The 27198-nt window shown below is 47.8% G+C and overlaps 1 protein-coding gene across 4 annotated transcripts in view; it reads left to right on the top strand.

The window, feature by feature from the left end:
* ARID1A (AT-rich interaction domain 1A) overlaps positions 1–27198 on the top strand; it is a 69676-nt gene that overhangs the window by 35857 nt on the left and 6621 nt on the right. For 3 of the 4 annotated variants that reach the window (XM_044237515.1, XM_044237511.1, XM_044237513.1), the window contains exons 5-17: positions 16314–16554; positions 16838–16927; positions 17442–17609; positions 18475–18787; positions 19941–20086; positions 20179–20288; positions 21511–21720; positions 24193–24400; positions 25732–25864; positions 26037–26212; positions 26560–26710; positions 26792–26926; positions 27011–27107. In XM_044237515.1, the coding sequence (XP_044093450.1) occupies positions 16314–16554; positions 16838–16927; positions 17442–17609; positions 18475–18787; positions 19941–20086; positions 20179–20288; positions 21511–21720; positions 24193–24400; positions 25732–25864; positions 26037–26212; positions 26560–26710; positions 26792–26926; positions 27011–27107 (2178 nt within the window). The remainder of the gene's footprint in view (positions 1–16313; positions 16555–16837; positions 16928–17441; positions 17610–18474; positions 18788–19940; positions 20087–20178; positions 20289–21510; positions 21721–24192; positions 24401–25731; positions 25865–26036; positions 26213–26559; positions 26711–26791; positions 26927–27010; positions 27108–27198) is intronic. The other variant, XM_044237512.1, reaches the window with a different exon arrangement.

The following is a 27198-nucleotide window of genomic DNA, read 5'->3' on the forward strand; positions in this document are numbered from 1 at the left end:
AAAAACAAATGCTTAGCTGCTAGTTGGAGACAGGAGACTGCACCTTGGGTAAGAGCTGAGTCTGTGTCAAGTCAGAGAGCATAGAGCAGTCTGGAGTGATTCATCCTTAACCCGCAGAATGAAGGAGGCCTCCGAGGCCCTGGCTTATGGAGGGAGGAGCCAGTAGGAGTCCTGGACAGTGTCTGTGATCACCAGGTAGGAGCGCCCAGCAGATAGCTGGTCAGCTTGGAGGAGGACCAGGAAGGGTTGTGTCTATTTATGGAAGCCCAGGGTAAGGGGGCGGGGGATGGTCCACATCACATTTATAGTTCAGAGAATATGAAGTTGGATTTGTCAGGAAGCCCGTTATGGTGTTCCTTTTTACGTATGGAGAGGACCTGATGTCTGAGGGCTGGAGGAAAGGAAATGAACAAGGGAAAGGCGTAAAAGTAAAGAGCATTCTTGAAAGGCATTGAAAGGAAGGGGCAGCTGAATCAGCCTGCATTCCTCTGCTTCATCTGAAGACCCGCATGTGTATAAGGCAGATAGATTGAAGGGTGACGATGCTGGCAGAATATTAGGAGGGTATAAACAGACTTATCTTTCAGGAGTTGTGAAAGAAAGGAATCAAGGGCACTCACTGGGTTAGCTCACAAAGGACACTGTACTCTTGACTGGAAAAGTCTTCAGAGCTTGATCATATTTGTTTCTTCTAGTGAGGTAGGCGTGGAAGTTACTGATGCTGGGAATGAGGTAGAGAATAGGATTAGGATTTTTAATCTCTATTAAATTATCTGTAGTTTTTTAATTTTTTCTTTTAAATCACTTGCATTTCCAAGCCCATCTTTAGATTTCACTTAATAAAACTGTAGCTATTAGCACTCATGTTTTACTACTGGGACCACCTGACTAGAGCTTGGGTTATAGTGATCTGGAAAGAGGAAATGGGAGGGAACTATGTTGTTCCTGTAGAATCCAAATCTTAAGAGGGCAGGAATAAGGCCAGGAAGGGAGCTTACAGGCAACACCAGTCCTCCTAGAAGAGCGGGAATTCAAATGTACTGAGTAACCACTCCTTTTTTATATTAGAAGAAACTAAGGGTCAGAATCAGGATTTGAATCCAGTCTCTATCTCTGATATTTCAGATGAAATATTTCCATAGCATCCCACCCAGCAAAAGACAATCTGATCTTCTATTCAAGTTTAGCCAAAAGCCTCAACCCCTTTGCCATTTAATATTTACCAAACTGGTCCTGAAAGGATTTCCATTTCACTTTTGTTTTCTCAGGCCGCCTTTTTTTTTTTTTTTTTCTAATATTTTATTTATTTGTCAGAGAGAGAGCACAGGCAGGCACAGCCAGAAGCAGGCTCCCTGTCGAGAAAGGAGCCCCAGGACCCTAGGATCATGACCTGAGCTGAAGGCAGCCCCTTAACTGACTGAGCCACTCAGGCATCCCTTCTCAGGCCTCTTGTCAGGGAGGCACAGATGAGTTGTGAAAAGGGCAGCTGTGGTACAGGGAAGGGTGGGAGAGGGAACATGTCCCAAGTCCATAGGGCAGGTCTGCTAGAGGAACTAACTAACTAGGGAATCCCCTCAAAAAGTGGAAAGCTGACTAGAGTTTGGTTCCCCCTGAATTGGACAGGAGCAAATCCTATTCTGTGTCTTTCTTCTTAGAGCACAGTGTCCTGATTAAGGCTAATCTTAATCAGGTAGAGCCTTGTTACTGAAAAAATGTGGTCCATTATCTAGCAGCACAGACATCACCTGGGAATTGTCTTAGAAATGCAGGTTCTGGGGCACCTGAGTGGCTCAGACTTGGGCATCTGCCCTGTGTCGATCAAGCCCTTGTGTCAAGCTCCCTGCTTGGCAAGAAGCCTGCTTCTCCCTCTCCCTCTCCCACTCCCTCTGTTTGTGTTCCCTCTCTCACTGTCTCTCTATCTCTATTTATTAAATAAATTAATTAATTAAAATCTTTAAAAAAAAAAACCCCACGGGTTCTCAGGTCCCACCCAGCTTTACTGAATCCAGCAGTGTTAACAAGATCCCCAGGTGATTCATTTGTCTAATGGTTTAGAAGCAAGGAGTTAGACCCTGAGAACGGAGAGTAAAATTTTCAGATGAATATCAAGCTGGGGACTTTGGAATATAATGAGTTTTACTGACTGTGTCTGGTAACATTTAAATACTCTGAGTGGGGGGCATAGGAGGGGGAGAACACCACCATTTGTTTTGTGGTACTTTGGGGAGCCCTGGTTCCCCATGCCTACAGCCCAGACCCCTTTGTGGGACCACCTGCAGCTCCCAGCAGACCTGTGCAGCCTCATCTCCAGCCACTCGGGCGTGCCTCAAGCTCCTCACAGGCCCCAGTCCTTCCTGCCATTGTCTTTGTACTGAAGATGTCTGCCCATCCACCTTCCCGCTTTGTTAATGTCCGGCAAAACTCCTGCTTTGGCTTCAAAACCCAGCTGAAATACTTTCTCTGGGACTCCCCCAGTTTCTTCCTGTTGGCCTGGCATCATGCGGGCGCCTCTGTGTGGGCATTGGGTCCACATCCAACACCTGGGCCAGGCAACTGATCACTCGGGAAACCTGTGCTGAGCAGTCCAGGTTCTTGCTGCCCACCTGAGCTTGGCGGCCTGCTTCTTGTTTAGATTTACTGGGGGAAGTGACAGAAATCCTCTGAAGGCTTAAAAAATTGAAATGCTTGAAGGATTTAAATTTTACACTGTGTTGCCTTTTGTCACATTTCATGGTAAAAGGAAACAGGCCAACAGTTTTTGCCTAGGCTTTTTTGATGGCTTATTTTCAAGGGGCTAATAACAAAAATGCCACTGGCAATTTTGGTACTCAGAGAACCTGGGCCTTTCTGAGATTGGTGACCTGTTTTCTTTATATCTGACTGTGTATCTGTGCTTATTCCCCTTGAATTGTAGCCCAGGTGCTCTCAAAAAGTCTCAGAAAGGAAATCCCCACCCCCTCTGTCAGATCTGCCCAGACTGCTCAGAGCAGCATGTGCTTTGTGCAAATAGCCGTCCCCTCTCTCAAACGCTGGTTCTCCGGCTGGTTCTCGGGGAGGGCTGGCCAATCCGCTTCTCCATCTTAGTCACGCTGCCGGGCCCTAATACTGCCTGGTGCCTGCTGGAGCCTGTGCGGCTTGCTCTGTACTACTGTATGCTTGTTCCTGGGCCCATTTCCTGTTTCTATTCTAGTCACTGGTGGCTCAGCTCTGCTTCCTGCCTGTGTGTCTCACACAGATTCCTCTTGCTAGAACCTTTTGTTTTCTTCAGAACAACTTCAGTCTGAAAACGAACTGAGCCTCACTTCTGGTGTGATGGCCCCTGGGGTGAGTTTGCCCTTCTGAGGGCTGGCAGGAAGTACCTCCTTCCCACCAAGCAAACCATCCCCCTTGGATTCGAACTTGTTCTTCAGATTGTCCCCAGCCCTATTAGGAAGCTGGTGGCTCGTTGCTTAGACCAGAAATTGCTCTAAGAAGACAAGCTGGGATCTTTGGCAGTTAAACCTGTCTTCACTCCCCAGCTGCTGGGGGCTGTCAGGACTGCTGCTCTGTCACCTGGAGCTTACAAACGTGTTTCTCGCCACTGCAGAAGATACTTGGTACCCTGTCTAGCCCAGTCCTCCCTAAAGTCTGGGGAACACTTACACGGGGTTGGGCAGGTAGTGCTATCCTCAGCAGAGTAAAAGCTTGCAGAGAGTATAGAGATGGAAAGAAAGCATGTGCTGACTCAGCCTTCTGTCCCGAGTGAGCAGTTCAGCAGCCCCCCACCCCCACTCTGGCATTAGAGTGGGAGGGAGAAAGTACAGGGAGGTTGTAAAAAAGGGAAGAAGTAAAGGAGCTTGTTCTGGACAAATGTATTTTAAAGTTCTAAAACTCCTCCGTCTTGCCCGTTTTTCCCGAAAAGATGCCGACTTGGCAGAGAACATGCCTTGTGAATAACTCTGTTCTCCCTTCTTCCTTCACAACTATTCTTTTGGGATCATCTGATAATCCCGTGTCAGATGGAGTGGTTTCTACAGTGAACCATAGGCCTAGGTATGTTGAATAGAGAGGGATTTAGTATAGGGATTTGGGCTTACAGAATTGCTAGAAAGATTGAGGAAGCGTGCTCTAGGCTTGTCCTTCAGGAGCAGGACCTAAAACTAGATTTCACCCACCCAGGAAACTCCTACCTTTAAACCACTATCATATTAATTGCTCTACATCTGCTGTCCAGGGATGCGTAAGCTAGAGTCAAGAAGGAGCAGCTGCTGCCACCAGAACCAGCACCCAGTTTACTGGAAGAGGAAGCCAAAATGCTGTTGCAGGAACAAATGAAGGAGACAGAAATATGGTCTCTGCCATACTTTGATCTAATCTTGAGTTTGTTCCTAATTAGTAGAACCTGAATTACATCTAAACCCATTCACAAGGGATTTTGGGAAACATGGTTTTTAGCTTTTTAACCCCTACAATTAAGAAAAGAGTAGCATGGAAGTGCCTGGGTGACTCAGTGGGTTAAGCCTCTGCCTTCAAGGGTGCCTGGGTGGCTCAGTGGGTTAAAGCCTCTGCCTTCGGCTCAGATCGTGATCCCAGGGTCCTGGGATCAAGCACCGCATCATGCTCTCTGCTCAGCGGGGAGCCTGTTTCCCCTCTCTCTCTCTGCCTACTTGTGATCTCTGTCAAATGAATAAATAAAATCTTTAAAAAAAAAAAAAAAAAAAAAAAGCCTCTGCCTTCAGCCCAGGTCATGATCTCAGGGTCCTGGGATCAAGCCCCCACAATGGGCTCTCTGCTCAGCGGGGAGCTTTCTTCCCCGCTCTCTGCCTGCCTCTCTGCCTACTTGTGATCTCTCTTCCTATCAAATAAATAAATAAAATCTTTAAAAAAAAAAAAAAAGAGTAGAATGGAGACAGCATGAGCTGGTCCACAGAAAGTTCACTACATTAACACAAACATGACACCCCTTCCTCTTACTCCCTAACCTTACATATGAGGAACCTAAGACCCAGAAAGGGTAAAGGACTTGCCCAAGGTCATTCAGTAAATGAAAACATTCCATTTCTGGACTTCCTGTCCAGTGCTTTTACTGTTAGGACCAACTCCTATAAAGGATCAGGGAAAAGCTCCTTTATGAAAAAGAAGAATGCCATATTTGCTTTGGAGAGGAAGAGGAGGTATGTAGAGATGTGGGGCTGAGATTTTTAGGCAAAGGTAGTGATACTATAGTTTCTGGATTTAGGTCTACTCTCCAGGAAGATGTAGGAAATACTTTGGAAGGAAGAAACCTCAAAAACCAGAATTTCCTGCAATTCCTGAGTCAGCATATGGATGAACTCCGTTGCCTTGGTGATCATGGCTTTCTTCCACCACTCCCCCAACGCACTTCCCTTTCTCTCCTGTTGGTGCTTTTTTATTTTTCTTTTCTTTTTAAGATTTTATTTATTTGAGAGACAGCGAGCGAGCATGAGCAGGAGAAGAGGGGAGGGAGAAGCAGACTCCTTGCTGAGCAGGGAGTCCGATGTGCAGCTCAGTCCCAGGACCCCAGGGATCATGACCTGAGCTGAAGGCAGACACTTAACCAACCAAGCCACCCAGGAGCACCCCGTTGGTGCCTTTAAAACCTTCTGCAAAGCTCTTTGGGAGATTACCTCAGTGAAGTGCATGCCCCAGCTTCTGCCATTGTCCTTCTCCAAAAAGACCCAACAAAATAAAAAAACGGGGCCTCCCAGATGTGTGATTGCCAAGCTGTGTCTCATCTGTCCTGAGGGCTTAAAGGGGTGTTTGGGCTTTTTGAACAAGAAATAAGCCACGCCCTCCTACATATGCTGTCCTTCAGAACCACTAGGGCCCGCCTGCACCAGAGTAAGAAACTGTTTCACCAAACTGGGTCCAGAGGGGAGGACCTCGGGGTATGGAGCTTTGTTAACATACCTGATAAATCAAGCATAGAGAGTTCTGTTGTCTTTTTTCCATGTTTTTAGGATATTTGACATTCAGTCTTTGGGGACTTGGGCTTGTTCTCTTGCACCATCCACTTCCACAGCCCGAAGCTCTTCCATCTTTCCCACTTGGTGTCAGCACGGAATTGGCTGGTATTGTGACATAGTCTCTGATTGCCATTGGGTGGAGCTCACCTTCGAGAGGCTAGCTTGCTTCCCATTTGACTTTCCCAAGGAAGCTAAGAAGCCATGCCTTGTTGAAAATGGAAACTAAGAGTTGAAGGCTCAAGCTGAAAGTCGGCAGACCTGTCCCTTTAAGGCCAGCTTTGATGTGGGAGGAATATTAAATATTGTTTACGGAGATAAGTGAAGGTAATTTCCTGATATTTGGGGGAAAGTAGGAGAAAAATAAAATTCCAAATAAACTGAATCAGTCAGTATTCAGAGGAACTGTTATCAAGAATATTTGGTCATTTTCCCCTCATCTGCTTTTCGAACTTTACTGTGTCTTTCCCTGTGTTCAGAGTTGTTCTTCTGGTTTTAAGGCCTTTGGGGTTGATGGTTGTCTGTTTTGATTTAAGATGCTATTCAGTCCCTACTCTCAGATCTGTTTGTTGCATACCTTCCCCCAAATCTTTGGATTTTATCTAGACCAGTAGGCTGTGGTAGGGAGGACCACTGGCAAATACATATTTAGGGGTTAAATACCAAACCCAGAAGGCCATTGAGCTCCCTGGACCTTGGTCTAAGCTGTGCTCAGCACAGTGCCATCCTTGCCTTTGCAAGTTACACACGTTCATTGTTTTTTGGTTGCTGAGGGGCAGCTAGGTGAGGTGGAAGCCTAAGGCCACACATTCCCTCTCCCTTCCACTTCTCATATCTAGAACTCTTCCTTCTTTTCTGTGTTTCTTTCCTCTTCCCTTTCCTCGACCCTTCCCGTTGCCTTCCTTGCTCAAGTTCTAGGATTTCAGCTGAAGATCTTGGGTGGAACAAGGTCTATGTGGTTGACTTTCCTAACAGGAAATGCTTAACTTGGGGAAAGTAGGGAGTTCCTAACTTCTTTGCTTTCTCAAGCTTTACAGTGCTTGTTTCCTGCTGGGATTAGAACAGCCCCTTTCCATAAATATGCACTGTTCTTGACTGCTCTACCTCAGGCCCAGCTCTGACCCAGTTTCAGGGTTTTTTGTTTGGTTTTTTGTTTTTCGGGTTTTTTGTTTTTGTTTTTTTCAAATTTGAGTCTGTTAGCTAGTGACCCTTAAAACACTGTACGTTTTTGGCTAAGAGGTTGTTTCTGACTAGATAAGACATTCTCTCCTGACCCAAGTGAGAAGCCTTTGCAGAGGAGGGGTGTGTGTCCAAGGCTGGTCAGATCGTAACATGGTATTTTACAAGCCTGGTGGGGACTGTGACAAAGTTGGAAAACAAGGTTTCAATGATTGCTACACTGTGGGGAGTTCTAGGATCTATTTTTTTCAGGAGTTGGGAAACTGGGAGCTTTTAATGTAAAATCTCAGAATTCTTAGAAGGATCTGTATGGCAGTGTTGTTCCAAGGGTTAAAAGGTTCTCTGGCACCTGTGGGTCTGTCCCTGCAGCTTCGTGTGGACTGCGCATGTAGCTTTGGCTCCCTCGGAGCTGGTATTTAGGATTTTCTGAGGTTGGAGGCCAGTTGTGGCCAGAGACGTCTACCCATTGCCAACTCTGCTAGTGTTTGGTGTTTGTTTTATTGGTTTGGGGAGGGGGAAGCGCAGGGGAGATGTTGAGCAGAAGCACTCAATGTGATTAAACCTCTAGCCGTGCAGATCTGTGGGAGCAGAATATCGACCCTTGGAAAATCAATGGCTGCTGCAGTGGCCAAGCTGCTGTGTGCAGGGGCTCCCACCGCAGGAGTGCAGGCAGCCCCCCCCACAGTCTTTCTTCTCCCCTTTCTCACCTCAGAAATGCCCTCAGCCCCCACCCAAAGGGGCAGACCTACCTCAAGAGATTTTACTGAGGTGGATTAGAACAGCGGGTTCTTGTATTTTTGTAATTAGATTGAAATTTCTCTAGTGACACAGAGCCCCGCCTCCCCACAGCTTCCTTTCCAGACGTTCCTTCCCCGCACTGCAGTTCAATCAGCTGCTCTTACCCAAGTGGCCAGGGCCTACTCGGGCTTGTACTTGACAATTTTAGACAGGAGAGTTCATTCCCTTGATGTGAGCACCCAAGAGTCCCTTCCTCCATGTGGAGGTCTAGAGCTCAGGTATGGGATTATGGTGGGGGGATCAAGGTTAAAGAAAAAAGAGAAGGCTGATAGAGATTGGGTCTACAGAGGATGCTTTTGAGTAGATTATTCATTGAGTAACTTCTCAAACAGGTTGTCTTTTGTGTGCCCGGCATTTTTCTGGTCTCTAACAACATAGGAGGACCTGTCCTGGTCCTGCTGTCGTCTCACAGGCATATTCAGCACGGTGCCATCAGTCCTGCGACAGTAGGTCCAGGAGGAGCCCCTTGGCGGGACTCTGAGCATCACCCCTGGGTGAGGGATGAAGGGCCAGGGAGGTTGTGCTGACCGTGGAGGCTTTGTCCCCCCAAAGCTTTTCTTGTCTCCAGGGCAAAAATGATTTTAGTCTTACAGCACCTGTAGCTTGACTTCAAGTAGTTGGCCTTCCCACCCAGTTCTCTTCAGTGACTGGGAAATGGGCCACCCTTCTGTGTTAGAGGAGAGTTCTGGTGCCTCCCCTTACCCCCACACCCGGTGGATCACAGCTATGGACAGGAGGTTGAAGCTTGTTTGGGGAATGGGCCCTCTAAACAAGGCCTAATTGTCCTGCATTTGGTAAGGGCGTCAGCAGGGCTGGGTGAGGATTTGAAATTGCCTGAGATGAGGCCATCTAGAGGCCACAGATGTTTGGACTTCTCTCTCTGGGCCACACCCCTGCGCCCAATAATAGGGATAGAGCACATTCAGTAGGAATATCAGCAGATAACAACCTACATGGGACTTAGCTTCCTAAGGGTCTCCCTAGATTCTAAGTCACTCCCCCCGCTTCCCCCTACTCCATGTACATTAAGTACCCTTCTAAGGGCCCAGAGGTGAGAAAATGTACTAAACCATTTAGTGTAGCCAGTGAAAGGGCTGACTTGAAATAAACCATGAAAAAAGGGTTAGAAAGGAAGAATGATTTATAGGAAAAATGACTAGGCAAGAGGAGAGTATGTAGCATTGTAGTCTAGTAGAGTTAAATTATCTAGTTCTGGTCTTTATTTCTATAGAGGAACCAAGCAAGGCCTAGTGAGGTTAACTTGTTAGAGCCATGGCGGTAGTCAGTCAGTATGTCCAGACACAGGTTGTGGCCAGACTTCGGAGCACGGAACCTCGCTTCTGCTAGCGGCAAGCTTCCACCTTACAGTAGGAAGAACGCAAGCTCTGGAATCAGAGCAGCGGGGTTTGAACTCGAGTTCTTCTGTGTGACAGCTCTCTGTCCTTGGGCACCACCGTTTAACTTCTGAGCTCTTGCTTTGGTAAAACAGGCAAGAGACTTGCATCTAGAAAATGGTTGTAAGAATTAAATGTGAGCCAGCCATGTACCTGAGGGCTGAGCACATGAGAGTGACACATTTGTGTTGCGCTCTGCTTCCCTTCAAGAGGGAGACACAAAGAGACTTCCTTTATTCCTCTTTCCAGCATCCTTTGGATTTAGAGATTTGGTCTCCCTTGAGTTTTATTTGTGAATTCTGATGTATAGATTTAGGGGATTTCCTCTTGGAGGTGGGCCCATGAAAAGCATTCTGGAGACTAGAAGAGTTCTACCTTTCTTTACTGTGCATCCCCCATCAGGCAGCCAGAAGGTACCAGGAAGAAATGACCCATTAATCCCCCCAAAGTAATAGCCTACTGTTGAAAAAGAGAAGAAGGGAGTATGGTGATATGTTTTTGGAAACTTGGGGTAGGAGTTAAGAAATCAGGTTCTCTTAGCCTTTCTTTCTCAGAGCAGTTTCTGCTGTTCCACACGGTGGGTGTAGTTCAAGCAGGAGATGATGCTTGGTCCTAAGCTAGAAAGATGGTGCCAGGTTCTGTGCCTTTCCTTTACCCTTCTCAACCACCTGCTTAGCCCCTGACTCGAAAGTACCACCAGTAGTAAGAGGCAGCCTATGCTGTGTATTAATTCATTCTTGCCATTTCACCAGCACCAGCTAGTCCGCTCCCTGAGCAGAGATGGCAGCGGCCGTAACCATTCATCCGAGTTCTCTAACCCTGGAGTCCCTGCCTGTCTGTGGGGTCAGGTTACCCTTTCTTCCATTTAGCAAAGACTAAGGAAAAGAGAACCTACGAAGGAAGCTTTATTGTACTGAATATTTCTTAGAAGTGTTTGGTAGAGGTAGCCTCTTCTCCCCTGACACTTGACAAACAAGTTGCTTAAGGAAGTCTCTATGAAAAACAAGGTCTCCCCAAAACTTACTTGCCTTGTGTTTGCTGTACTCCTTTTTCCTTGAAGTTTCTCCCCTTTCCAGACAGAAGTGCTGTCTGCCTTTCTTCAAGGGTCAGGTCTCCCAGCCTTTTCTGTTTCTTCAGGATTTCCTCCCACTCCCCGGCATGGGAGCAGCGTCCTGCTGCGGCCATGGATCTGTTAGGTGCACAGCCAGAGAGCACCTGAGAAGTGCCAGTGCAGATCCAGATTGGTCATCTCAGGCTGTGCCTTGGGGCTTCTTTCATACTAGGAAAAGTCATTTAAATGAGTATGGCTGAATTGCAAGGTTCCCAACACAAACACACACACACACACACCCCTATAAGTATATATGTAGGGGGGCATCTGGGTTGCTCAGTGGGTTGAGCCTCTGCCTACGGCTCAGGTCCTGGTCTTGGAGTCCGGGATCAAGGCCCGCATCACGCTGTCTGCTCAGTGGGGAGCCTGCTTCCCCCCCCCCCCCCCGCCTGCCTCTCTGCCTATTTGTGATCTCTCTCTCTGTGTCAAATAAATAAATAAAATAATCTTTAAAGTTTAAAAAAAAAAGTATATTTGTAGGATTTACCTGGTTCTCTTGGTGGGTGGTTTCCCCGCCAATAGTCAGCACAACTTGGCAGAAGCTCTTCTCAACTGAAAGAGGACAAGAACTCCATCTGGGGGTTAACAAAAGCTCCATTTCTCGAGGACTCATCCAAATTTACGAGAAAACCCTGAGTTGAGCATTTTCATGAGCCTGTTCTTTAGACCTGCCTGTTGGTGTTATTTAATCTGCTCGGCAGAATGAACTGATGTCATCCTCAGGCTCTGTCAGGAGACTGTTTAAACCCCCTTCCTCTAACCCTGATCTGGTATCTTCCTGCTTGAAAATGTACTTCATCAGGCAGCCAATTCATGTTAGAACTTGCAGCCCTTCCTGTGAGAGCACTAGCAGGCCTCCCCCAACGTCCCTCCCCTCAACGAGGTATGGACTGTGTGATTTCAGGCATGGTTTTGTTGTGGTGTGAAGAGAAGGTGTTAGCTGCCGAGTTCTGTTTGTCAGCAGAGCCTGACAAACCCATGCTGGCACTTGCTGGGGCTGGGCAGCCAATCACAGCTGGAACGGTTATCGTCATGGAGTCCCTATGGGCTTCCTCTATCAGGTCACATCCCAAAATAACATTGGGCAGTATTTCAAGTGAAGAAACGAAGGCTTTCGGGGCTGTAGCCAGCCTGGAGTGTGAGATTCTGTGTGAAATAGTTGGACTTGCTCCAGCGCTTTTGATCTGCATGGTAGATGAGCAATAAAATGCATGAAACACGTTGGAAACACGTGAGGAAATTCTCCCTGGCCCTGCTGCTTCCTTGGAGCTGGCAGGGCACTGAGTGGGCTGATCCTCACCTCCCATCTCCCAGCAGGATTATGCTTGGAAGAGAGCAAACCTGGGAAAAGAGATCTTTCCTCTTAAGGGGCATTGCTATTGTTCTTTCAATAGACCTCCTGGAAGATACCTGTTAGGTGGGCCTTTTAGGAGGAACCAAGACACCCTGAATTTTGAAATGCAGAAGTATCTCCTGCCAGGGAGAGTAGGGGCTTGGGCTGATTGAACTTTGTGTGATAGGTGTGTTGTGGAAGGTCAGACTTGTTCAGCACACTGAGATCTGACTCAACAACCAGACATCCGGCTTTTTGTGGAACAAAAGACCTGAAAAACTGGCTTTTTGTGGGGTAGAAAGCAGAGGTGTGTCCCATGTAATAAAAGGACTTGGAGTTCCGAGCAATATCTGTTCGTGTAGAGAGAGGGGAGACACTTATTTTGGAGTCTTCCTCCCCACCAGGCCCTGCCATTTCTCAATGAAGACATTTACTGTGATTAAGCTACTGGGACTGATCGATATGTCTTACATCTTACACTGCTTATGTGTTGTCATATCTCTCATTCCAGGCTGTTAACTGCTGGTACTGCATATTCCATATGGCCCCAACCATATGGTGCCAGTGGAGTTTCATGCATATGGCCCAGGGTTACCACAAACTCAGATTTGTCCAGTCCCCCTCTTGGGTAACTGAGAAAACCAGGCCCAGCTTGTTGCCAGCTTGTCCAAGGCCATAACTGATAAGTACCAAGAACCAGGCCTTGGTCTCCTAACTCAAAGGTGTGGTATTTTTTTTTTTTTAAGTCCGGATAGTATCACAGCATAATGGAGAAAGAGAGAACATAGGCTTTGGGGTTCACCAGACCTGGGTTCAAAATCTAGTTTCTGATGCTCACTTGTTGGGTGACTTGGGCATGTAACCCAACCCCTCTGAGCTCGCGTGCGCATCTTGAGTATGTCAATGGTAGTAGTACCTGCTTCTAAGAATAGTACAAAATTAAGGAACTCCATAAAGGGCCTGGCACATTATACATGCTCAAATGGCAAATGATTTGTCCCTTTCTATGCTAACATTCTGGTTCTTAAAAAAAAAAAAACAAAAAAAAAACACCGGCACCTGGGTGGGTGGCTCAGTCGGTTAAGTAACTGCCTTTGGCTCAGGTCGTGATCTCAGGGTCCTGAGCTCGAGTCCCACATCAGGCTCCTTGCTCAGTGGGGAGCCTGCTTCTCCCTCTGCCCCTCCCCCCCCACTTGTGTTCTCTCTAGTTCTTCCTAGCTCTCTCCCCACCAATAAATAAATAAAATCTCTCTCTCTCTCTCTCTTTTTTTTTTTTTTAAGATTTCATTTATTTATTTATTTGACAGAGAGAGAGACAGCGAGGGAGAGAACACAGGCAGGGGGAGTGGGAGAGGAAGAAGCAGGCTTTCTGCCCACCAGGAAGCCCGATGTGGGGCTCCTCCCAGGACCCCAGGATCATGACCTGAGCCAAAGGCAGACACTTAACAACTGAGCCACCCAGGCATCCCAATTTAAAAAAAAAACAAAACAAGAAAAAACTTTTAAATCAACTACCCTCATGCTGACCAGTTGCCATCTGCTGAAAATGACAGTTTGAGAGATTGGCCTCAAACCAACCAAATCAGAGAGATAAGAAGATTAACGCTGCTTCCTTCCCCACTATTACTCTGTGCCCAGGCATCCCTGCCCAGGTGGGACTGCTGTTGACAGTGGTTTATTTAACACTTTTCCTCCAAGGAGCTCGGGGCACTTTACCAAAACTGACGGCACTTCTCAGAGTGCCTCTGTGAGGGAGGCCTCCCCGCTGCTGCCGCAGAGACCCCCGGGTCCTGAGAGCCCGGTCCCAGCGGCCTCCAGTGTTTTCTTCATGCTCCTGGGATCTCTCAGCTGAACTAGCACGTTCACTTGTGGATCTGTGGAGAACCTGGTTTTTAACAGAAGTGTGGCCGAAGGAGCCGTCCGTAGGCCCTGTCCCGACCCATAGCAGTGCTTGGTGGGCTGTTGGGTATCCCCCATCCCGCCCTCTTCAGTTCCTCGGAAGATTTCCAAGGGTGTATACCAAGTTGAACAGAGGGGAATTTTTTCTTTACCTATACTATCTGAACTGTTCTTGCCATGAGAATATTCCTATTTTGTTTAATTAGAAACAAAAATATTCAGGGGTACCTGGGTGGCTCAGTTGATCATCTGACTCTTGGTTTTGCCTCAGGTCTGATCTCAGGGTCCTGGGATTGAGTCCTGCATGGGGCTCTGCTCTCCACGGCAAGTCTGCTTGAGGATTCTCTTTCCCCCTCCCTCGCCCCCCACCCCCACACTTACATGTGCACACAGGGGCATGCTGGTATTCTCTCTGTCTCTCTCCCCCTCTTCCTCTCTCCCTCCCTCCCTCATAAATAAATAAATAAATAAAAACAAAGGTGTTCAAAACACTTAATTTTCCAAAGCCATTTGAATAGGGCCAAGTTCTTATGGATGGACCTTTGATTCTATTCTGCTTCAAAACACACTGATTTCTTTTCTCTGTAAGCAGGTAGTTCATATCACCGGGAGCTGGCAGACCAGTAAGGAATGGGTACTGAGGAAAGGAATGCTGAGGGAACCTACTGGTCCCTGAACGAGAGCATTGAGCTATGGTTTCTGTTACTGATCCAGGCCTAACAAGTAGCTTTCAAGCTCTACACCGCTGGCTTCTCTTGTCTTCTTGCTGCCTCTTTGAGTTTATTCTCCTTGTATCAGGAGCCAGATGTCCCTGGTATAGCTTAGCCCTCCACATTAGAGTGGAATCCTCCCTCCTCGGGATGAACCTAGGGCTTCTCAGAGCTCCAGGTACTTCAGTCCTTCGCAAGGAAAGACACCCTCTGGTGTTACCTACAGGACAGCCTTCTTGTCTATGCTGGGACTAATTCTCACTGAGTATTTAAAGCATGCTATGGTGTGCTAGGTCTCCTGCTTATAGGAAAGCTAGCATTTTCTTCTGAGCTAACACTGGAGACCTGGACACAGGCACAAATGCATACTTACCTGCCTGCCTTGCCTTCAGGGCAAGCTTTATTCCCATAGAACTCAGCAGAAATGTTCCCAGCTTAGTGAAGTAACCAGATGGTTTGCAGAAGTCCAGCCAACCTGATACCAACTTGATACATGGGGGTAGAGCCCAGGAGATACCCTCTGGCCTTCAATGTTATTGTCAGACTCCAGGATGCGTGTCATCTTGAACTAATCTTTTTAGGTTGAGCTTGTTTTAGGAATAAGAATGGACTTAACTCGGGCCATTTCGGATCTCCTTTCTCTTCAGGTGTATTTCTTTAAGAGAACTTTTTAAACCATTTCACCATTAGGTGTTTCCCAGATCTGAGCGCCTGCCTAAAGCTCTCATCCTTTGTTCAGCATACGGTCGTTCCCAGCCTGAAGTTAACGTGTGGTGTTGAACCAGTGATACTGCTAGAGAATGAGGTTGGGGCTGGGTGTGCATTTCCGGTGGTGAACATTTCTCATGTTGAGCTCCTGGTTGCTAATCTTGGGAGTTTACTGACCTAGAGTGAACTCTTTACTGATGAATTCAAGGTAAGCAAAGCCCCCCAATTAAACATCAAGTTCTCACTGAAAAAGCTAGAAGGAAAACTGATTTGTTCAGTTGGTAAGCATTTGTTCATCCCACTTGTGGGCCAACTGTTGGGAATATAGTTCCAAATCTCCTTGGCAGTTAAGGAATTATCTTTCCTATACAATATATCCCTTTCCCACATCCTATCCTTTATGTTTACCGTGTGGTAACTTGGAGCAAGTGTGTCCTTGGTAAATGTAGGTTTTAAGAATCTGATGGAGAGGGGATCCGTGAACATTGCCCAGACTTGTTTAACATTCTCCTGTAGCTAGCTCCTGGTGCCATCCTGGTAGTGTTTTGTTAAGTTTCCCCATCGGAAAGAACTAAAGCCTTACTGAAAGAGCAGCTTTCTTACGACTATAGAAGTTGGGGACAAGAAAGATCAAAGTGCTGGATGATCTGCTCTGGTAGATAGACCATGGGTCAGCAAACTACAGCTTATGGGCTAGTTACTTACTTTGTTTTGTTTTTATTTTTTTTTTTTAAAGATTTTATTTATTTGACACAGAGAGATCACAAGTAGGCAGAGAGAGAGGAGGAAGCAGGCTCCCTGCTAAGCAGAGAGCCCCATGTGGGGCTCAATCTCAGGACCCCTGAGATCATGACCTGGGCCAGAGGCAGAGGCTTAACCCACTGAGCCACCCAGGCACCCCTAGTTACTTGTTTTTATAAATAAAAGTTTTATTAGAACACAGTCCACGAATTTTTTGATGTATTATCTGTGACTGCCCTTGCACTATGGTATCAGAGTTGAATAGTTGTGACAAAGACTAAAGGCTCAGAGTCTGAGATATTTTCTATCTGACTCTGAATACTTTGTCATCTGTAAGCTTTAGTGTCGTGACTACATAACTTGTGCAGTGTGTTTGCTCTTGGTTGTCTAGGGAAAATATTAATTGTGTAGTACAACTGTTGAAAGAAGAGTCTTTCTGCCTAACATTGCTAATCCATATCCTTGTGTGTGTTTCAGGATCTGTCTGGTTCAATAGACGATCTCCCAATGGGGACAGAAGGAGCTCTGAGTCCTGGAGTGAGCACATCAGGGATTTCCAGCAGCCAAGGAGAGCAGAGTAATCCAGCTCAGTCTCCTTTCTCTCCTCATACCTCCCCTCACCTGCCTGGCATCCGAGGCCCCTCCCCATCCCCTGTTGGCTCTCCCGCCAGTGTTGCTCAGTCTCGCTCAGGACCACTCTCGCCTGCTGCAGTGCCAGGTACCTTCAAGTGCTGGACTTCGGGGAGAGGGTAAAGGTACTGGCCCTCAGTGATAGCAGGGCCCCAGCCTTCCCTTGCCACAAAGAGCATCTCTAGTTCATGTCTACGAAGTTTCCCTTCAGCATTCGAAGAAGAGAGGTGGGACCCCCTTGGTGGGGTCCTTCTGTGTATGTGGTATTGGGAGATTTAGCTTTGCCAGGAGCCATTTTCAGCTCTGAAATGACCTCGTACCTAGAATTGCCAGGCTTGGGCATGATTGGCTTCTTTCTGTGTTTCGAGCAGGCAACCAGATGCCACCTCGGCCACCCAGTGGCCAGTCGGACAGCATCATGCATCCTTCCATGAACCAGTCGAGCATTGCCCAAGATCGAGGTAAGACCCTGGGCTTTCAGGGAGGTGTGGAAGTTTAAGGGAGCTTTTTGGTTATCCCGTGCAATAGTTTTTGGAGAACTGTATGACAAGGAAGCTTAGGACAGTCTCAGCAGTGAATCGTGAAATTAGAATGGGCTTGACCACGCTGGTGGTTCCAGTATTGTGTTTTTCATTGTTTGTGTTCTGTTGAATTCCTCCCTACACGGTATCTAATTTGGTCAGCAAATACTGAAGACTTGACATGAAATCTTTACTCTTTAAATGCTGTCCCGTTTTGTTGTTGGTGCTGTTTGTCTTTCAGACCTGCATTTAGTAGAACCAGTTGCCATACCCTGGTTAATGGCTATGTCACTTTGGAGGGTGCCTAAAAGAGCACATAATTATATAGCAAATAAGATACAGACTTTGTGCAAGTAGTTGCTAAAGAAAATGTAGATGGTGAGGTCCTGTGATAAGGGAGAACATTTGTTCTCATTGTACTGAGGTAATAATATATGGACACTCCCACAAATAGGTTACATGCAGAGGAACCCCCAGATGCCCCAGTACAGTTCCCCTCAGCCCGGCTCGGCCTTATCTCCGCGTCAGCCTTCAGGTGGACAGATGCACACAGGCATGGGCTCCTACCAGCAGAACTCCATGGGGAGCTACGGTCCCCAGGGGAGTCAGTATGGTCCACAGGGTGAGTATGCTACCCAGTCAGGAGTACACAGAGGTGTATACATACACTGCTCTCTGGGTTTTAAGAATAGGATTGCCCTTTGCCTTAAATCCACCAAATCCAGGCCCTAAAATAAGGCAGGACTATCACCCTGGGAAAGTCCCTGAATATCCCTGAGACTCTCTTTGATCTGTAAAATGGGGAGAAGACGTTTTGCCCAAGACTGGGCAGACACTTAACGGCCATTAAAATAAGTTAGTCCTAGGGGCGCCTGGGTGGCTCAGTGGATTAAGCCGCTGCCTTCGGCTCGGGTCATGATCTCAGTGTCCTGGGATCGAGCCCCGCATCGGGCTCTTTGCTCAGCGGGGAGCCTGCTTCCCTCTGTCTCTGCCTGCCTCTCTGCCTACTTGCGATCTCTCTCTGTCAAATAAAATGAATAAAATCTTTTAAAAAAAAAAAAAGTTAGTCCTAATAGAATGTATCTTTGCTCAAAATGAGCTCTGGACAGATCTAAAGCTGAATGTCTCATGCAGAGCACGGGAGAGATGACAGATTACCTATATAGAAAGGAAGGAGTTCTGGGAGTTGAGGGCCTGGGTAGCAGCAAAGCCACTCTTGCCTGCCAGCCAGCCTTGCTCTGTGCTGCGCTGGCTTTAGGATGAGAGGACAGTTGAGGCCTGCCTTTCTGTGTTTCTTGCCTCTCTACCCACCTCCTTTTTTTTTTAAATGGGGTAAAGGCTGCAATGAAGTTGGTCTTTTATCAAATCAAATAGCTAGCGATTCCTATCATTTATTATTTTTGGAGTTTTAGAGCTGAGCAAGATTAAGGAATTGCTAGTGAATCACTAACCAGTCTTTGCGTCTTCTCTTCTTCTTTCCTTCCCAGGAGGCTACCCCAGGCAGCCAAACTATAACGCCTTGCCCAATGCTAACTACCCCAGTGCAGGCATGGCCGGAAGCATGAACCCTATGGGTGCTGGAGGTCAGATGCATGGGCAACCTGGCATCCCACCTTATGGCACACTCCCTCCAGGGAGAATAAGTCATCCCTCCATGGGCAACCGGCCTTATGGCCCTAACATGGCCAATATGCCACCTCAGGTTGGGTCAGGGATGTGTCCCCCACCAGGGGGCATGAACCGGAAAACTCAAGAAACTGCTGTCGCCATGCATGTTGCTGCCAACTCTATCCAAAACAGGTAAGGCCTAGGAAGTGAAGAGGGTGTCAGCAGAAAGAAATAAACTTCAAAGTTATTTGGGTTGTTGAGATGCTTCTGGATCTGAACCATGCCATTTTGGTAAATATGTATTTTATTGAGAGCCCTTTAGAAAACTGGGTTTCCTTGCAGTGAAAAGAAAACCAACAAAAGTGCTGATTCTTAAGCATCTTCAATTGATACCAAATTTCACATGACCAGACATTGTATGTCAAGAACTTTTATAAAGCATAGCTTATTTTGATGACTAAAATAAGTTTTCAGAGCTTCTCTATTTCTTCTGTCAACCTAGTTGTTTTGGTCTCCCAAGGGATTTTAATGATACACATGACTTGGATCTGTAGTGTGAGAAATGGAGGATGGTGGGGTTGTGGTTTGCCATTTCTCCACTGTTCTGTGTGGTTCTTTGTGTTTGAATCTGGCACTAACGTGCAGAGAGCTCATGTGATTTGGTTTAATGACCTTGAAGATTCATCCATTCTCCCTTGGACACTCACTTTGGTGGCTCTTCACTTCAGTGAATATGATTCCATTGGCTTTTGAAGACTTTGTCTGTGTACCCCATTGTTGGTGGCTACAGTTCTTACAGTGACTCTTGTCACTGGAATGCTGATGAACTAAGGTAGAATAGGGTAATTAGTGGTAAAGAGATGGGTTTGGTAGTACTTCAGAATGATGGAAGCTTAGAGCAGTAGATCCATCAAGAAAGCATGTCCAGGTGCTGTGCCGTGAGGGGTCCAGATTGTTTGGGATTTGACATGACAAAGTGGTAAAATCTAGGCCTTTTGCCGTAGAGAGGGCCCTTAAATGGAAACACATTTGATACTGGAAGTGCCTGGAGGGAGGTGGTACTTAAGAGACACGGTAGGGGTCCCTTCTTCAAGGATTGTATCCTTTAAAATTGAGCTATGGTTTCCTGTTTGGAGCCTGAGCCATCTTAGAACCTTTCATGGGAGGTAGTAGATAGGAATGTCTAGGTCAGGTGGTACATGGTTGTGGTTTAGGAAACCCATAAACTTTTTCCTTTTAAGCCTTACTAGATGATCTTGGCTCACAAACTCTATTTAGCTCAGGTCCAAATCTGAAAGCTCAGTGTCTCTAACTCTTGTCTCTCACTTTCCATCTTCTTCCTCAGGCCACCAGGCTACCCCAATATGAACCAGGGGGGCATGATGGGAACTGGACCTCCCTACGGACAAGGGATTAATAGTATGGCTGGCATGATCAACCCTCAGGGACCCCCGTATCCCATGGGTGGGACCATGGCCAACAATTCAGCAGGTAAGTCCAAGCCTTTGCTCACCCAGGAATTTCTTCTAGAATGATCTTCATTTCAAACTTACTGGACTTGTGATCTTTTTTCTTTTTTATAGGGATGGCAGCCAGCCCAGAGATGATGGGCCTTGGGGATGTCAAGTTAACTCCAGCCACCAAAATGAACAATAAGGCAGATGGGACACCCAAGACAGAATCCAAATCCAAGGTAATGATTTATATCCTGACTCCTCTCACCTCTCTGTCCCATCCTCTCCAGGGATAGGAAAGAAAAAGAAAAGAAGGTGACTAGACTCCAGCCTTTTATGACACGGATTAGATTTCAGAAAAGTCTGCTCTTGCCTCTTCTAATCATGAAGGGAGGGTCCCAGGCTAATAGCTCGTTGATAGATTTCAGTTAGCCTAAAGGGTCCTGATAGAATTAACACAATGTTTTCATAGCTGTCTGTGATAGAGGAAATGCCAGGCCTGCAGTGTAAAATTCTCTGTATTGCCCTTTGGGAAACTGTGCACCCTGTCCTCATGCATTGGTAGGTGGTGTGTGCCATGGGCAACTAGTTGCTCTTGTCTTCCTGGACCTTCCTCCGAGCAGCAGGAATGGTTGGTGCCCTGTGTTCTATAAAGAGGAGGATGAGGCAGGTGGGGGTTTGGGTCCTTGCTGGCCTCCCAGTAGGATGGTCCTGAGTGTGCTGTCTGTTGGCTTGTATGGCAGTCTGGGGACCTGCTCAGTGTTTGAAACATTTCTGCCCTTTGTCATACCCCATTTTCCCTATCTCGTAAAGCTGGGGAAATAAAAATGTACAGCTGCCACATTCTGTGGACCCTCACCTCTGGCTCTCAGGCCCTCGTAGCCATCCTCCTGTCTGGGACAGGACAATTAACATCCAGAGCCTTTCAGGCAGGTTAGGAGGACCCTTCCTTTCTTGACAGGAGGAAGTTTCTTTTCATTTGAGTCCATCCCATTGTCTCGAAATCACGTTTTGATTTTCTTGAGTTCTCTGAAACAGTCTCTGACAGCATGCCCAGGCTCCTGGGTAATAGCACGGGGGTAGTATAGTGACACTGTTGTCAGGTGTATAAGGGTTTGACACTTAGCTCTGCTACTTAAGAGCAGTGAGTTTTAGGAACAGGCTCTTTGTGCCTGCTTCCTTATCTTTTAAGAGGAGGATAATTAATAATGCTTAATATATAAAGGCATCTAGCATGGCACCCAATGCATAATACATAGGCAATGTTAGCTTCCTTCCTTTACAGGAAGAATTTCTAGCTCCCATTTGGTCTTTTGACCTTGCAAAAAGCAAGGTACATGTTAGTGACTGCCCCAGAATAAGAAGCTTTACCACCGTCCTAATCAAAGGACTTCTGAGACCACCCTTAGCATAGGCTTTGAATCTGACCAGTTCCTATGAATCTTGACCTGCCCCTTCCAGAAATCCAGTTCTTCTACTACAACCAATGAGAAGATCACCAAGTTGTATGAGCTGGGTGGTGAGCCTGAGAGGAAGATGTGGGTGGACCGTTATCTGGCCTTCACGGAGGAGAAGGCCATGGGCATGACAAATCTGCCTGCTGTGGGTAGGAAACCTCTGGACCTCTATCGCCTCTATGTGTCTGTGAAGGAGATTGGTGGATTGACTCAGGTGAGTGCCTAGCACTTGGCTTCCTCTGTGGTTTCAACAAGCCTCTCTCTAGGTACTCAGTGGCTTCACCTGGTGCCAAGCCTCCTACAGGGACATCACCGTCTCCTGCTCTCTGAGGCACATACTGACAGACTGGAAGCACAGGGCTTCTAGAAGATAAGATAAAGAGGAGGCTGAGACCTGCCTGGGTAGTATGATGTATTAGTATTGAGTTTACCATATGTCTAGGGTCTCACTGGGGTGCAAAGGTAGGGAAAATGCGGGAGGCAGTTTGGCATAGTAAGCAAGGACATGGTTTGGAAAGATGGGTCTGGTTTTGAATTCTTTCTTAGCCACTTAACAACACATGTGACCTTAATCAAGGTGTATGACCACTCTGAGCCCTAACTTTCTTACTTGTAAAGTAGGGAGAGTGTGTATCCTGCTAGACCATTAGAAGCTAGAACTAACACTCAAAGCTTGCAGCAAGATGTCTGCCGTGTAAATTGGTCTGTAAGATGGTATGGTAGTTGCTGACCCTTTCCTTCCAATCCCAGTGAAGATGGGATTTCAGGAGCTATTTGATAGAAATAGCTTATGAGGGATGAAGTAGGTGGGGAAGTTGTGTTTAGGTGCTCCATATGGCATACTGACGTGAATGCATTAGTCTGTGCTAAAAAACCTCTGAACTGAATACCTCCCTGAACCTTGCCCCTGCTCTGAGGCCTTAGAGCTTTGCTTCACACTCAGCCCAGGAGGCAAAGAGTTGAGGCAGTGCTGTGCTTTGCAAACTTTCCTCCTATGTGTATTTCTGTAGTCATCAGATCAGGAGCCTGCTGTTGGATCTGAGTTTGTGGCTGAGCTCAGGGGGAGGCGTGGCGGGGAGAGACATATTCCAAACCTTCTAAATCAGAAGAGGAAAACAGCTGTCACCAGCAGAAAAGAAAGTGATTGGAATGAAGCCAACCAACAGTCAGTTATGAATTCCTTCTCCCTTCAGGCTTTATTCCCCTCCCCCACAAAGGAAAACAAAACAAAACAAGACACGTGCACACCGCCACATAACTGGCGTGGGAAGCAAAGCCACAGCAGGCTTCTGAGGTGACCCTGGGCTTATTCCTGTCATTCTCCCCGGTATTGAGTTCTCCAAAGCGGGCTTCTCCTGCCTGTAGGGAAAGGGGGAGGGGGTGCGTCGTGTTAGGTTCGGCATACTTTCGATTGGATGGGCTTTTGGATTCACCGAACCTAGGATGCGGTCCAGAGGGAATCCCGAAGCCTGCGCCTGTCTTCCGGTTGGCGAAAGGATGCCAGCCTTTTAGGGGCTAGGATGTAATTGAATGCTAAAGACAGTGCGAGTTCAGAGGAGAGAGTTAGTTTTTCAAGCTTCCAAGAAGGCAGAAGATGAGTCCTGAGCCTCTGTGAAGGCTTAGTAGGATGTAGGTAGAGGAGGGGGTCATCCAGTTGACCGGCCTGCATTGGCACAGATATAGGAGAGTCTGGAATATACCTGGCCAGCGCCATCTCCGACCTTCAGGCTTCAGCTCAGATGGTAGCCTGCTCTGGAAGTGTTCCTGGTCACCTCCCCACCATGTAGGTTGTCCCTCTCTTTGCTTCCTTATCACTCTTCTCTCCGGTATCGTAGGTACCAGGTCAGCAGACAGACCATAGCATGTTGAGCTTCCTGTGTGGTCTGGGACTAGAAAGCTGGTGTTCCCAGCCTTTGAGGTGGATGAGTTAAGCATGAGAATACATGAAGAAGGACACCTACCGGCTAGAGCAGCAAGACCATCTAATTGTAGGGATTGGGGAATGGTCTTGGTCAGTGTGTCCTGAAGCTTAGGAAAGGAGACACGTGTAGGCTGGCCACTGGGAGGGCACAGAGAAGTTAGAGGGCCTGAAGGATCTCCTGGACAACCAGGACAGTGACTGGTGAGGAAAGGGAGCTTGTAGTTTGTGACATGTCACTGAAAAGCAGGACAGCAGAGGCACAAGAATGTAAAATTTGCAAAGAGGCCCACAATGAGAAAACACCCCAGATATGGAAACTTCCAGTTTGACGAAGTAAGTCAAGCAGAGTGGTAGCTGATACTGCCCATGCCTCTATTTTGGAAAATGTTGATTTTTATTGTTGCCTTTGAAGGGGTTTGGATCTGATGGTGACTTGCACAGCCCTTTTCAGTACTGTACTTGTGTTAAGCATCATACCTTCCGAATTCTGTTCTCTCCCATTAATAGTGATGTGAAATCTGCCCTTTTTTCAATAAGCACTGTCTGCTAGTTGCTGTGATCTGTAAATAGAGCCTGCTAAGGGTAGAGGGAAGCTAGCCATGGATTTAACACTTGTTGTGGACTCTGCACCAAGGGGGCTTAACTTTGGTTGATTAACTGCTATTCCATGAGAGATGAGTGCCTGGTAGCCTGACAGGGTTTGGGGCTTGTGAGCAGAAAGACCAGGTGGAAGATGGCCCTCGACTCTTCTGGTTGGTTGTACAGGTCAACAAGAACAAAAAATGGCGGGAACTGGCGACCAACCTCAACGTGGGCACCTCAAGCAGTGCTGCCAGCTCCTTGAAAAAGCAGTACATCCAGTGTCTCTATGCCTTTGAGTGCAAGATTGAACGGGGAGAAGACCCTCCCCCAGACATCTTTGCAGCTGCTGATTCCAAGAAGTCCCAGCCCAAGATCCAGCCTCCCTCTCCTGGTAAGGATCTGGTGCACAGCCCACTAAGGCTCACCCTTCACGGGTAGCATTCAAGGGTCCAGGCTCCTTTATGCAGCAGTGCCTGGCCCTAGGGATGGCTGCTCTGCCCTGCCCTACCCCAGGCCTTACCGCGGTGATCGAACTGAAGAGCAGCGGCCAGTGGCGACTCCCTTGAGAGGTAGTCTGTAGCAGCCCTTAAGTTTTAATTTTCGTTGTGCACCTGGCATCTTGCCAAATGTTTGTAAACTAGCGAGTAGGAGGGACACCAGAGGAGTGGGGAAGTCTGACAAATCACAGTGAGGCAGGGCCATCTGGGAGCTTTGGCCCACTGATGTCAGCGCCTTAGAATGCAGCTCAGACTAGAGCCCTGAGTTCCCCAGGGAGCGGAGATGCTAATGAATGGGAAGGAGGGGTTGGGGAGGGGATATGAATGGAACTTGCTGATGGGAGTGCCTCTGCCCACCCTCCTTTCTAGAGGAGGCTGGGGCCTGAGCAAGCATGGGGAGGGAAGAAGGCCAGGGCTCCTAGAAGGTGGGTGTAAACACATGTGCCCTGGTGTTGACCTCTGAGGGTGTAATGAGTGCCTGAGATGACTCATCAGCTGGGGAGGCCTAAGCAGTGGGATATCTGCTGCCGGGGATGGTAACTCATGGAAACATTAATTACTGGTAGTTCTGCTCGCATCAGCTTGGAGGAACATTGAAACCTGAGAGGTGACACTGTGCTAGATGTTTGTTGAGTGGGAGCGCCTAGGTTCCTAAAGTACACTGCAGGTCTGGGACAAGATGGAGCCTTCCTACCTAGGATTCCAGGGGCTCTGACTGGGAACTTGTACACCAGCATTACAGGGTTTTAGTAGGTTAGACATGGTCCTTGGGGAAGTAAAGAAAAGTAGTCAGGGAAGCTGGCAGAGACTCAAGGAAATCCCTAGCATGGTGATGGCATCTCCACGCTACTCCTCCAGATGTGAACAGTAGCAAGGAGCAACAGAAACCTCCGATTCCCCGGGGCACCTGGGCGGCTCAGTCAGTTAAGCATCCGACTCTTGCTCTCAGCTGAGGTCTTGATCAGAGTCATGAGTTTAAACCCCACATCAGAATCCACAGTGGGCACGGAGCCTTTGTAAAAAAAAAAAAGGAAAAGAAAAGAAAACTCAAAATTCCCTTCTTTATTACCTGGCCTTACATATCCCCTGCTGAGAAGGGCGATTCAGACTTTAAAGAAGCCCAGCTTTAGCCTTGTAACGATCCTTTCGAAAGAGACCCCAGGGCATTTGTGTATTTCTGTGAGAGTTAAAGATTTTCCGGCTCACCCCACATCTCTATCCACAGCGGGATCTGGGTCTATGCAGGGGCCGCAGACACCTCAGTCAACGAGCAGTTCCATGGCAGAAGGAGGAGACCTGAAGCCACCAACTCCAGCATCCACACCACACAGTCAGATCCCGCCCTTGCCAGGCATGAGGTAAGGCCAGGAGCAGGGGCAAGGGGCTTGGGAGGACCTGGGCGGAACTGCAGGAGCTTCTGTGCAGCCCGAGGTGTCCCTGCTCTTCCCGGCCAGCCAAGGTCTCTCACACGCCCTGCTTACTGGAGGAATTGCTTTATTTGGGGTTTAATTGGCTTTCCTCACTCTGGAGCAGGAGCAATTCGGTCGGGATCCAGGATGCCTTTCCTGATGGAAGTGACCCCACATTCCAGAAGCGGAATTCCATGACTCCAAATCCTGGGTACCAGCCCAGTATGAATACCTCTGACATGATGGGGCGCATGTCCTACGAGCCAAATAAGGATCCTTATGGCGGCATGAGGAAAGGTGACCAACTGCTTGAGGACAGAGCCAGAGAAATGGGGGGATATCTTGAGCGGTTCAGGGTTGTTCTTGTCAAGCCATTCTTAGAGATACGGCCTTCCCAGACTAAGTAACACTCTTCGTCCCTACCTCCTTCCTTGTCTCCCTCTCCCTGGCCACACCTCATCACACCTCAACAAGTAGGAGCTCTTTGCTGATTGGAGTCTCTTTAGATCTCTTTGAACCTGTCAGGGAAACCGTAGGAGCAAGCCAAAGCCCTGAAGAGGGCTTGGTCTTTGGGGCAGGCAAGGTGTGTGTTGCTAGGCTTGCTGGCTTACCAGTTTGCTCACTGCTTTCCTTTCTACATGCAGCGCCAGGGAGCGATCCCTTCATGTCCTCAGGGCAGGGCCCCAATGGCGGAATGGGAGACCCCTACAGCCGAGCTGCCGGCCCTGGGCTGGGAAATGTGGCGATGGGACCGCGACAGCACTATCCCTATGGAGGTCCTTATGACAGAGTGAGGTGAGCATGGCCCCTGCTCCTGTCCCACCCCAGCCCTCCACAGCTGTTTTGGACTCAGTCCACTTCTCCAATTGTGTTTAGGACGGATCCTGGAATAGGACCCGAGGGAAACATGGGCACTGGAGCCCCACAGCCGAATCTCATGCCTTCCAACCCAGACTCGGGGATGTATTCTCCCAGCCGCTACCCCCCGCAGCAGCAGCAGCAGCAGCAACGGTGAGGGAAGGCTGGTGTTAGTGTCTCTTTGGCTCAGGCTTTGCCATTTCCCACCCTGATTCTATGATTCTCTCCCTCCTACAGACATGATTCCTATGGCAATCAGTTCTCCACTCAAGGCACCCCTTCCGGCAGCCCCTTCCCCAGCCAGCAGACCACAATGTATCAGCAGCAGCAGCAGGTGAGGACAGCAGGGTGCACTGACACACAGGTTCCCCTTAGGAGTCGGTTCGAGGCCCAAGTTGAAAAGTGTAAGAAGGGCTTGTTCTAGA

Source organism: Neovison vison, chromosome 2 (assembly GCF_020171115.1).
Source record: "Neovison vison isolate M4711 chromosome 2, ASM_NN_V1, whole genome shotgun sequence".
Taxonomy (NCBI): domain Eukaryota; kingdom Metazoa; phylum Chordata; class Mammalia; order Carnivora; family Mustelidae; genus Neogale; species Neogale vison.